The sequence below is a fragment of the Cygnus olor genome, chromosome 11 (genome assembly GCF_009769625.2).
Source record: "Cygnus olor isolate bCygOlo1 chromosome 11, bCygOlo1.pri.v2, whole genome shotgun sequence".
Lineage (NCBI taxonomy): Eukaryota > Metazoa > Chordata > Aves > Anseriformes > Anatidae > Cygnus > Cygnus olor.
In genome coordinates this window covers 4416102-4428324 of record NC_049179.1, presented here as the reverse complement: position 1 = coordinate 4428324, position 12223 = coordinate 4416102, and the positions used below count along the sequence as shown (strand labels likewise).

Sequence of the window (12223 nt, the reverse complement as noted above, 5' to 3'; positions counted from 1 at the left end):
CAGTACCTTAAGAATACACATACAAGAGAATTTTTACAGATCAGGACTTATAAAGGCAAAGTAAGGACGGCAGAAGGAAAAAAAACTTGCATAAGAAACGGATCTTGAATGATACCAGTCTAACATTTTATTTATTGCATACAAAAGGATTTTTGACAATGGAACTTTATATGAAAAGTAATTTAATGCATACTGTTGAGAATCTTATCTTCAAAGTCAAAGATGCTGCAGAAAACTTAAGGCAATGCATCTAAGCATGTAAAGCACAGTAAGTGGTGGAAATATTCAAAATCAAAAAGCCTATTCATTTTCCTTCCCTTAAATTATGGTTAAGTCACAACTTTCTGGAATAGAAATAGGCTGCAGCTTTATTAGCCCCTGCAATAGCATATCAGATCAGAACACTGTGATTCCTGGCAAATACTTAAGTGTTCAACATCACATTACAATGTTATGCATACATTTAAGAGCAAGACAATATCAGTAGCAGTTATAAAACAAGTCAACGCGTGGGCCACTAAAATACCTCTAGTACCAGGCACCCAGACTAGGTGCATAAGAGAATCCCTAAAAAAATCCCCCAAACCTGTGCTTCTTTGTCTTTTAAGAAATCCAAAAGAGGTTACATCACATACCTAGGGTCTCATTTATTTCACAGGCCCTGGTTGTTGTTTTTTTGCCCCAAGTCTCTCAAGTACCTTCTTGGAAACCTTTTTAAAGTGATTATTGTCAAACTTCAAGCATCAGTGGTCAACTAACTTCCCTCCTTTTCAACAGTCACTGAAGAATAGGAAGCGTCTCCTGTTCAGTCCTTCCCAGTCACTTTTTTAAAAAAAACAATGTTGCTTCAACCTCACACTCACTTTGTTTCCTATAGCCATAATATTCAAGAAGGTTTAGCATAAAACCATGCCAGGTTTTGAAGCAATCAAATCATGTTGCCTCTCTCCCATATCCCCCATTGTACAAACACAAAGTGGTTTTAAGTTCAGTTTTAGCAATGCAATTAAGCTTGAGAACGTTCATTTATCACACATGCTGGAAAAAAATTTCTCCCCACTTAATGCCTCAGTGCCAGAGGTGTTAAGTTTGTTGCCAGCAATAGACACTGCTTTGGGAAATGCTACTCCTAACAAATTAGAGGACAAACGGGGAAGCAGCTTTAACCAGACAAAAAACAGGCATTAAATTAGATAAGGTAATATTTATAAATGGATCACTTTTTTAGTGTAAACATAACATTTTGTTTTCTAGGTTTACTGTAAACTGTTTTACACTTAATCTGATTATGAAAGACAAAGACAAGAGAAACTGAAGGTATTTATTATTCAATCCACTTACAAAGCAGGTAGCTTAATGCAAGCTTATTGACATGTTCATATATGATCCCCTAGGAACATCTTTTCCAATGTGACAGTAATACTGTCTCAATGTTTTTGCAATTTTCAGCAACTGTTGAGCACATTTAAATAAACTATAATCTATTATATGTGAAACAATGTTGATGAGCAACTTGAGACCTGATGTGGATTAAAACCTCCTCCAAAGGCAAAATGTTAGTACATTATAACTTAATTCTATACACTATATTATGCAGCAAATCTTAACTATAGAAAATATTTCAATCAGTGATGGACTGTTGGTAATTTATAGAAGGAATCTATGATCAAGGCAAAACTAGGTAACCACATAATTTGTCTCAGTTTCTACAGAAATTTACAGGCTTTCAATTTACTAATGAAAAATAAAACAAGAGACAGCTGAATTTTGCTAATTTTATTAACTTGAAAACTAATAAAAATCCCAAGACAAGCCTGGAACCTTTAGAAGTTCTACGAATGCATGTATATCTGTCAAAAAAACACCAAAAAACAAGAAACAAAACCCCTGCAGCTCTAAATCCTGACTGAATTGTTTTTATATTAAAAAAACAAACCACCTTGATGTGCGCAGATACTTCAACTTAAGTTAGAAGACCAAACAAAGATTCTAAGCTATTTTTCCATTTCCCTAATAATTCTTTCAATTTGCAAGTATCTACAATCCAGCTAACTGAAATCAACATTTAGTGTTCACTAGAGAGCTGTTTCACAGCAGCAAATATTAAGTTAGGGATTCAAATTTCTAGACATAGGAAGAAAGTGATAAATACAATCTGAACAGCAGTCTAAATGTTTAATATTGACATTCAAATATATCTGCATTGTGCTGAAATCTTCAAACAAACACAAAAATATGATCAGACAAAAACTCTGGTGATGAGTATGCTATATGTATCAGTCAAACTGAATATAGTTCATATTCTGTTCCCACTATTAAGGATGTTATTTGACTCAGAACTGATATTGTAAATATACAGCAGCCATTTTTTCCTAATTAAGGAATGTCTCAATACATAATATTATCTTCTTCTAGATGATCTTTATACATTAAACTAAAATATATGATTGATTAAATTAAGGAATTCGAGGTTAGTAATGAGTGAAATCATACTTTCAAAGCTCGATACTATGTAAAACAAACCAAAAAAGAGACCACACAGTTCTACTTACTAAAGCAGCTAATCTTGCCTGCAAGTTTGGGGTCACAAAGCCCATAATATGTGCAAACAAATGCAATACAAAGAACCATGCAAAAATACAGTAATGAATCAAAGAAAAATGTAAAACCTAAAAAAATTTTATAAATATACTGAAACTCAACTGTCTTCTACATAAACTGTAGGTCTAGCATTAGTTGTACCATATAGCAGAGCCAGCACTCTAGGTTCAATGCTTCCAAATCTGCGCAGGTAAGTCATGCCATCTTTGGTTGACTGCAGTACCAGGAAGGATGAGAGGGAGCAAGAAGGAGGACAATAGTTCTGGAAAATGGTGTCAACTTTCACTTGGCAGTTGAGCCTCAATGTCCACTCTACAAATGGGGCACTTCTTGTTAGTAATCAGCCACTGATCTACACATACTTGGTGGAAAAGGTGCATACATGGAAGTCGCCTGTCAACAAAACAGAAAAAATGCATTAGTGATAATACAGCATTTTCATATCAACATAGCCATTGAAAAAATGGCAATGTGGACCTCGCTGTATTCTTTCTGTATGTGTATGTTTTTCCACAAGTTTCACTAGCCTTTCCAGTTGACTTGCATTTTGTCTAGTTCCAAGAAGAATGGGCAATGAAGTTAAGTACCAGGTTGCTCCTAATGTGTTAGGACAATTTAAACCTGTTACACAGCTTAAATAACATTATTACTCCAAAAAAGTTGAAATTAACAATCTGGAATTCACCTGATTAACTCCTTACACAAGATACAAAAGCAGAAAGCACAGTATGATTTGAATGAAGTACTATCATCCATACCCTAACTTTTTTTTTTAAATGGTATCATCTTGGTCTTGTGTTAAAAGATAGACAGTCAACTTAAGGAAGACCAGAAGAAAAGAACCTACATCCTACCCAAAGACAACACAGAATGAACAACAAGTGCTTCCCATTAAAGCTTGTTTTACACAATGGTTACAAGGACAGAATGATTAACTGTAAAAGTTAAACAAGGTAGTGTTGCAAAGAGTAGCAAAACATATCCAAGTATGGTCTCAAATCCAGAATATTGGCACAGTATTATGATATTCAGTGGTACTATTTACCTGACATCTTCACCTTCCTCTAATATAGATAAGCAGATGGTACACTTTTCCTCTGTGTCTTCTTCTGTTCCTTCCTCCCCATCTTGCTTGCAGTGCAGTTTCCTCTGTGAGAACCAATCAGTTGTTACCTTATTAGTAGAGATGACATTATTGACAAACTGAGTAAAATCTGTTTTTAATACAAGTTCAACACATATTTCTCTTAAAACATTTCATATTCTTAAGTATTACTTATTCAAATGTGTTTGAACCAATTGAAGAATTATCACTTGTAGCAAAAAATCACAAGATAATTCAACTTTAATTCTTGTGACTGGACTGTTAATATATGTATTTAGTATTGTTGCAACCAGTCCCTTCATTTGTGGCCTATAAGCAAGTATCTTCATTTCATTCACGATGAGACAAAAAATATACACACAATATCTTAAAGTCATTATTTATCAAGTGATAAAGAACACTACATAAATGTGGATGGGATTCTGTATTATGGTATAATAAACCAATTGAGAGAGAACGTAAATTGTGAAAATTCTGTACCAGACTCAAAACTTGACCGTCTTCCTAGTGTGATCATGGTGAAGGTTAACATTTTAAGTATCAAGTTGGTAAATGTTGTGAACAAATTATTACAACTCAACTTCAAATAAAGCCTTACTGTACTTGATGAGTTATCCCTGAAGCCTGTTGACTATTTAGTTATTACCAATAGCTATTTCATTGCTCACAAGGCTATTCATAATTGCTGGACAAATTATTAAGTAATGTGGCTGAAGATGGCATCTGAATGCCACTGCTGGGATGCAGGAAGAAACAAAATTTGAACCTACCATTTCCTTTCTTACCCAAACAGAGGCATTTAGGAGAGAAGGCACGTTTCCACTCTTAAGTGCTCAATTATTCTGAATACTGAAGAAACCACCTTGAAAATTTCAGCTGTCCCATTCTTCTTCCCATCTACATTTACAACACTTACTTCCCTGTCCCCCTCATTGCTTAAGGTATTCTACAAAATACAGTTTTCAATGCAAAATGCACAATTAAAAGAACATTGTTCTGACTGATCTGGAAAAGAAATACAGAATGAAATGGAAATCTAGGTGGAGGAAGAGATTAACACCTCATAGTGGGTTTATGATGCTAATGAAAAGCGTGGGACCGATCAGACCTACCAAGCATCCCAAGCAAAACTGTGCGTATGAATTTGGCTATGAATCTCAACAAAACCACGTATTTAAACTTTTTGGCCCATTAAGCTTGAAAGGTGTAGTTTGTTTTCCCTTTTCCCTTGGTCTGTGAAAGAACATTTTCATGTTTCTAGTTTTTAGTCTGTGAAGACCAGGAATACTCTTCACCACCCTTATCTTAAGGTGATATCTGTATGTGCAAGCATTCACTACAAAATAAATAAGGCTATGCTTTGACCTGTTTGTGTTTCAGAAACATATGAATACCAAAACATTGTTTATCACATTACAAATGATCTCTATTTAGAAACCACGTTTTTTGTATTGCCCTCATGAAGGAAGTGTGATTGTATGCTTTGCTTACAATCCTTGAAATTGCAAGACAGGGTAAACATGCACTCTTTGAAATCAACATTTCAGCAGATTTAAGCTAAATACAAACATTACTACATTTTAGGGAAAATATAATAGCCCACCATTTAAAAATCCTCACCTTTTTGTATTTATGGGGATATGTGCATCTTTCTATAGTTCCCTGTGTTGCTCCACGATTTACATTGCCTAATCGTTCCTCCAAGTGAATCAGCTCCTAAAAAATATCAAGGAATAAACAGCATAAGAACTGATAGTTCAACTACCTTGAAAAAATATATTTATTCTAACCCATTTGCAAATTGACAAATTTTAATTCCCTACTTATTCAAATGCAAGAAAAGCAAAAAAGGATATAGTGTATAGGAGAAGTTATGGGTTTATGTAAAAAGCAAACTAAAGCCCCTAAACACAACACTACCTGGTATTTTAAGTTACAGGGAAACACTCATTTAATAGTGAGAGAATCAAAAACTGCTTGCCAGCCAGGAATGTTTATCAGTATATTTACACATACTTGTGTTTCTAGTGAGGAAAAAGCAATTAAAATGTACCAGGAAAGTATTTGCTCTCTAACAGTCATTAAGGCTTGGAGGCAAGGGGAGACGTTTCTTAAGATGAAATACAATGACCAATTTCTTTTTCTCCAGCAATGAGTTTACTAGAAACATAAGATGTCACTGAAGATGTTTTCAGTGGACTAGGTCATTAACTCTCTGCATCTGATACTTTTTATTAATATATTTTTTTAAAAAAAACAAAACAAAAACAGCTTTAACTCCTGCACTACATAATAAACAGGACAGCACCAAAGCTGCCAAGTTTCACCCTCACTAGGAGGATTCTGGCACAGATATTCAGAGACACGTGAATATTACATGCTACTTAGGGGAAGGAGAAGACCAAGATGTACTGTCAGTTAATAACCACCTAAACCTATGTTATCCACGGCACCTTTTCTTGACTGACTCAAGATGCTTTCAGCATCTATTCCCAGTCCATGACAGTGATGACATTCTGTGAATTAAGGATATTTTCTTTATGATTCTTTTACATCTACATATAAAACTAGCTCTACCATACACCCTCCCCATATTCCCTCATGACATATTTTGGCATTGATCTAGTTTTATTCTATTACAAACCTCAAAATTGCCCCTGAAAGGGCCTCTGAATGATGTTCCATCCAATCCCGATGAAATGTAACGGATGTGAGGATAGCCCGCCATGTCTGGTACCTATTCAAACAGCAGATGTTAAGTTAAACCTATTCAGAACAGTTCCAGAATTTTACTGTTCACTTTGTAAAATTTAAGATCCTTTTGCTTTTATTGAATCACTTATTTATACTCCTCAGCTTGAGTACGCAATTATAACTGACAGCTTATCACCACTCTGAGCTCTCTGAATATAACCAGGAACAACACAGAAGTGAGACTAGATCCTCTATTATCAACTCTCCATATCTGCATTACCTATTTCTTGGTGTCACTTGCCAGCTCTCAAAGTTTCAACCTGCTTTGTATAAACACACCCTATATATCTACCTGTATTTGTAAACAAACACCCTAAGACTATGCATGAAGTTACCAGAAAAACTCGTTTTTCCTTACCTTACCCAAGAAAACTGAACATCTTTAGACATCCTTCACATTTAGGGGCAGATAAAAGTAACACTTGAATAAATCTGATCATCTAACATCATAAACATCTCTATATACACTATATATTCAAGCATCCACTGACTTCCTTGCATATCAAGAGATACAAGCAGTGAACAAATTACCAGCATTCAGAGATTTACTACCCTGCAGGCACTTCAAACACTAGTGCTTTCATACAGAAGAGCAGAAAGGTAGTTAAAATACAAAGGATTGCCTTCATAGCGGAGCTTCTTAGTTGCATTTTGGCCCCCACAAGACAAGTGAATAATGGTGCTGCCTTTTAGTCAGAAACATACCAGCAGCAATTTATTTATTTTTTAATAAAAAGGTGAAAAAACAAAACGATCAGCAGATTTAATTTACTTTACACACAGAGTGTACACTGATGTAAGGACTGTAAGAAGCAATTCATTTGGAAATACCGTAATGTATTTTAGAAGTGCTATCTTCCTTTCTGTGCTGTCAGCTAGCAATGCCCCTGCTGCTGTACGTCACAGCTCAAAATTCATCTTGTGAGTCCGTCAACAAATTAGACATCTCAGATATTATCCTTTAAGTCAGATACTTGTATGATTTCCTTGATTTCCAGCAAATGCTTCTATGCTTAACATATATAAGGGTGTAAAACTGAGTTAATGCATCGTAAAAAGCCACAGATATATACAAAGTTACTCACATAACGTTAACAGACCAATACAGTACCTTTCTATATTTTTCAAATCCAGTCTGGTAGCTAAAAGCTGACATGAATAGCAAAAATTTCTAAACAATTTTATTTCCCTAGCACATGCAGTAATTACACTTAACATTGCCTCGAAGGTCAGAGCTTACCAACTGGAGTGACATGTAGCCAGTCAGGTCTCCCAACTAGAGTGAATTCTGCTACTAGAAGCTATTTGAGAAACCTAACACCACCACAAAAGCAAGTAAGAATTTCTCAGAGCACATATTGCAACAAACAACTGAATTTACACAACAGAAACACTGGGCGGGACATGATATATTTTCACAGTAATAAACGTGCCTTCACATTAGCCTGATGGGAAACATAGCACCTCTATACAACTATCTGAACATGGCACATACAGGCTCTTTTATAGAATATTCTTGAAGTGCAGCTTACATTTCTGGCCAAGTAAAAACACTATCTTGAAACAGCCATCTTTGTAAGAACCAATTAGTTTTTATGCCTGCAGAATAAGTAGCATGCTAACACAGCAAAATTTTAACTGATTACATTTGTGCCTACAAGCAACAATGGGCAAGAGAACAATAATGCCCAAGAGAGAATAGCCTAACTACTACCCATTTAACTGTCACCAATTGCAAAGAGAAGATTTCTGCTCTCTTGAAACAGCTTCAAGAAAGTTAAGCACAGATGGTAGTGCACTTTCAGTAAGTTTTGAAACTGCAAAAGAAAGGAAAGACAGCTAATGCCAGTCTATGTTAAGTAATTTACTTTTTTGGATATAGTCAAACAATAATATATGATTTAAAGCAATATACTCTAAATCTGCAAAGTTTAGCACACACTTGCCAAGAACTGTTTCCTGTAGAACAAGGATCACTTGTTTCTGGTTTTGCACTTCCTTATGACGTTTCCTACTACCAACAAAAACAAAAATTCAAGTTCAAGCTCAAGTCTGAACCACTTACAATACAAACATTCTGAAACAGTTTGGAATAGCCTACAAGACAGTTTTCCTTGCTATCCTGCTTTCAACACCTTCCTTATTTCCAGGGTTCTTCTGCCTTTCAGCTGCCACCAGTGATTTTTCCATTGAATTATACTATTTATCTGCCCCATCCCAACCTTCCGTTCAACGGTTCACATTAAGGATCTTAACAATATACTTATCCAGTTAACTGCTTAAATCCATGTCAATACTCGAAAAAATAAAGCTGATCAATTGTCTTAAATAAGCCAAATTCAAACAAGGAAAACTTGCAGTTTTCGGAGAGACACTGTGGGAAAGAACAATTAACATATGTTGCATAGCTAAAGACCTATCTGTGCCAAAGGGGAACATAAAATAAATGCTCTTCAATAGTCCATATTCTAATAAAAAGCAAACAAACATGAATTCATGTTTATATGGGAGAAAAAACGATCAGTTGTATTACAAAGTTCCATTTTTCCTATTTGAAAAACACAGTTAAATCTGTTACAGTTAATTAAAACCTATTTCAGACCTAACATACACCTTAAACTACACTACGGAGGAACATATACAGCCTATATCTCCTGTGTCTCTCATGTGGTGCTGCATTATGTGACACATGGATCTTTAGTTGATTCTTCTGAAAAACATTGTTCAAGTTTGCTGAGTAGCTCTTTGCGCAGAATGGAATCCATCACAAAAATCACTTTGACAGAAGCTTTTTTCCCCTCACCATATGCAAGGTGCTGAAATAATAACGATGGGAACACACACTATTCTAAGGCAGAGTCACAATGATCAAAGGAATTGCATTAACTCAAGGAGGGAAGTAGACTAATCCTTGTCTAGGTAGGCACGAAAGAAGAATTCTCTAAACTGCTTTTAATCTAGGATTCCTCCTGAAGCAACACTTAAACAAGTGAAAATTGCCTCCACCAAGCTAATAAGAGGGTGGGGGAAAAAAAATCTCCTTTTCTATTTGGACTGGCAGAGCTGCTGAATGCTACTCCTACCCGCTAATGCATCCTTATCTTGTCTTGCTGAGGATTGAAATTGCAACTCTGTTTGAGTAGACTAGATGAAAATTAGATTACCTGCATCTGACTAAGATCTGAAATTGATACATCAGAGTACTGATGTCATTTTAGCCCTAACAATCCATTATGCCCTTTACATCAGACATTAGTTTCCAAGAGTTTTTTGTAACTCCAAAAAAGACAGAAAAAATGCACACTACCTACCAGGCAATTCACTGTTTTTGGAAAACATATTAAACACAAATGATTCAGTTGAGCTGCTGTGTAAGTTACTTTAAAAGACTTTTTAAAAAAAACAAAAACCAGAACATCAGTTTATGACACCTGCATCAAGAATACAACTAATGAACTTGCAAATTGCTACTCAGTACACCCTGTTTTCTGAAAAAGAAAGCACTCCTCATAACATTAACTAACCTTAGCAGAGGGACTCTAACTATAGTTCAGCCTCTCCTTCCCTGCCCCAATTCCTAAAGTTACAATGAAAAGACCTTGGTGACAGAAGCAATCACATCTGTTGTTCTTTAATAAAATGGCACTTTTGGTTAAGATTCAAATATTTATTTTTCATAAACTTCACAGATTTGTTCCATGTTCAGTAGTCATTTTTACTGACAAATCTCCTATATTCTCACATATGTGTAAATAAAGAAAATTTTGGCTTTCATTACCACCATAGAAGGGGCAGAACCATCAAAAGGCTTTGAGCCCATTCTGTATACAACTGCTAGCAGTGCTTTAACCTGTCTTTATGTTCTTCTAGTGCATGTAATCTGCATACATTTCAAATTACTCAGAACACCACTGCTTCAAAGCCTAACACTCGATCTGATTTCAGCAGGGTTCAAAACAGATCCTAAACTTTCAAGGAATTACTGCTTACAGATGTCTGTACACTGCAAAACGCCTTGTCAGGACAATGCGTACAAAAACTTGACACAAACAACTTGAATTCCACTTCATCCAGAGATTCATGAATGACTTATAACAATCAGATAGCCCTACACAAACACATGCACAAGTTTTTGTAGAGTTAAAGAACCCTACTTCATCTGACATATCGGTTACTAACAGCAGCTATTTGCAAGACTCCCCAAAGTATCTTATCAGACATTCATCAAATACTTCTAAATATTCTCTATCAGTTTTTTTCCATTCTACTGCTAACAACAGGGTAAAAGGGGGTCCCAACTACTTGCTCGTGTATCATTTTAGATGTATGCACACCCCTGCGAAAGTTAAAATACAGGTAAGTTTCTCAACACATTAACACAAGGATGAGCTCACCTCTCAAGTTTCTAGAAGCTCCACAGCAACAGTGGAAATAAGTCTCATGATTGACTTAACTAGCCCTGATAGTGAGATAAAATAGGCACGTTTGACTTGCTGCCTCCTAATACAACTGCAGTTCACTGACCTATTTATTAAAGGGCTCTTTCTCATAGACAACATAAAGCAACTGATGTTACCTGTTACTGAACACTGCATGAAATGTGAAAAACATTTTTTGCCCACTTGTAAAAACAGAAACCTAACTGAAGACTGCAGAAAAATTATCTGTACAGATGATGCATAGGGATAAGGCTATATAATTTTATTGGCTATGCTAAAATACTGAATTCTTAGAGTGCTCTGAATAGTATATGGTAACAATGAAAGCTGTGCAACAATGAATTGCCAACCCTACAGATATCAGGGAAATACCTGAGGATTATTACATTAGTTAAGTAGCAAGAATCAAGCAGTTTAAGAACAGACTACAAAGAGACCGCTATTACAGTATTAGTTATAAATTTATAATCCAATCTCTAGATGTCACTTCTGGCCTCTAATACAGAAATCTTGTATCGACAAGACTTGCAGGTTGATTTTTTAAATTACAGTTTTAGCATCTGTCACTAGACGAGGCCACCATTTGATTAGTTTGTCTAGCTTTTAGAGGGCTAAAAAAACAGATTAGCCATACAGAATACCCACACAGAAATGGTAAGCATATTCAGTTCAACTACATTTCTGTCTTGAAAGAAAGTTAAGAATATTTTTACATAACCATACAAAAAATTCTTTCAAAAACTAGTATTCTGTATAAGTCAGAAGATACGCAGATTCTCCTTGTTTTTCTACTGTAGATTTAAAAAGTTGTGTTCAGTAAGGGACTAACCCTCACACTTCATTCTGCTTGTAACGCTTCATGCTACAAAACTGTATTTTATCGTATGGAATAAGGTTGATGAACACCAAATATTATTCAAAACCAACCAAATCTCTAGACAGAATTCCAGCTGTACATATGGACCATAAAATTAAATGAAGCACCAGTGCCAATCCTTATGCACTGGGTAGAAAGCTGGTACCTTTAACAAACTAAAGCTCATTAAAGAACACAAGTTTTAGAAATCAGATGCAGAGGGTCAATGCATTGCAATGCACATGACAATTTAATTAAAATATGATTCATTTTACAAGAGCTGAAGTTAGAAATGTTAGTGTCCTAAACTATTTTTTCTCATTAGACGTGAGCCTGTCTGTTCTTGTAGCTCTGTATCTGGGAACAACATAAAAGCACCGGATTATTTTCTTCTTCAGTTAAACCAATACCTTTTACAACAAGGTGTACATGCCTAATCAAATACAGTAATCCCCCAAATAATTTTCC

The 12223-nt window shown here is 35.4% G+C and overlaps 1 protein-coding gene across 9 annotated transcripts in view; it reads right to left on the bottom strand.

The window, feature by feature from the left end:
- Positions 1 to 114: 114 nt before the first annotated feature.
- The window catches only part of RNF111 (ring finger protein 111), a 53205-nt gene continuing 41096 nt past the window's right edge, over positions 115 to 12223 (bottom strand). For 5 of the 9 annotated variants that reach the window (XM_040569617.1, XM_040569618.1, XM_040569621.1 and 2 more), the window contains exons 11-14: positions 6351 to 6443; positions 5327 to 5422; positions 3647 to 3774; positions 115 to 2994 (exon numbers count right to left, since the gene is read on the bottom strand). In XM_040569617.1, coding sequence (XP_040425551.1) covers positions 2877 to 2994; positions 3647 to 3774; positions 5327 to 5422; positions 6351 to 6443 — 435 coding nt within the window. In that variant the 3' untranslated portion in view covers positions 115 to 2876. The remainder of the gene's footprint in view (positions 2995 to 3646; positions 3775 to 5326; positions 5423 to 6350; positions 6444 to 12223) is intronic. The other 4 variants (XM_040569619.1, XM_040569620.1, XM_040569622.1 and 1 more) reach the window with 3 other exon arrangements.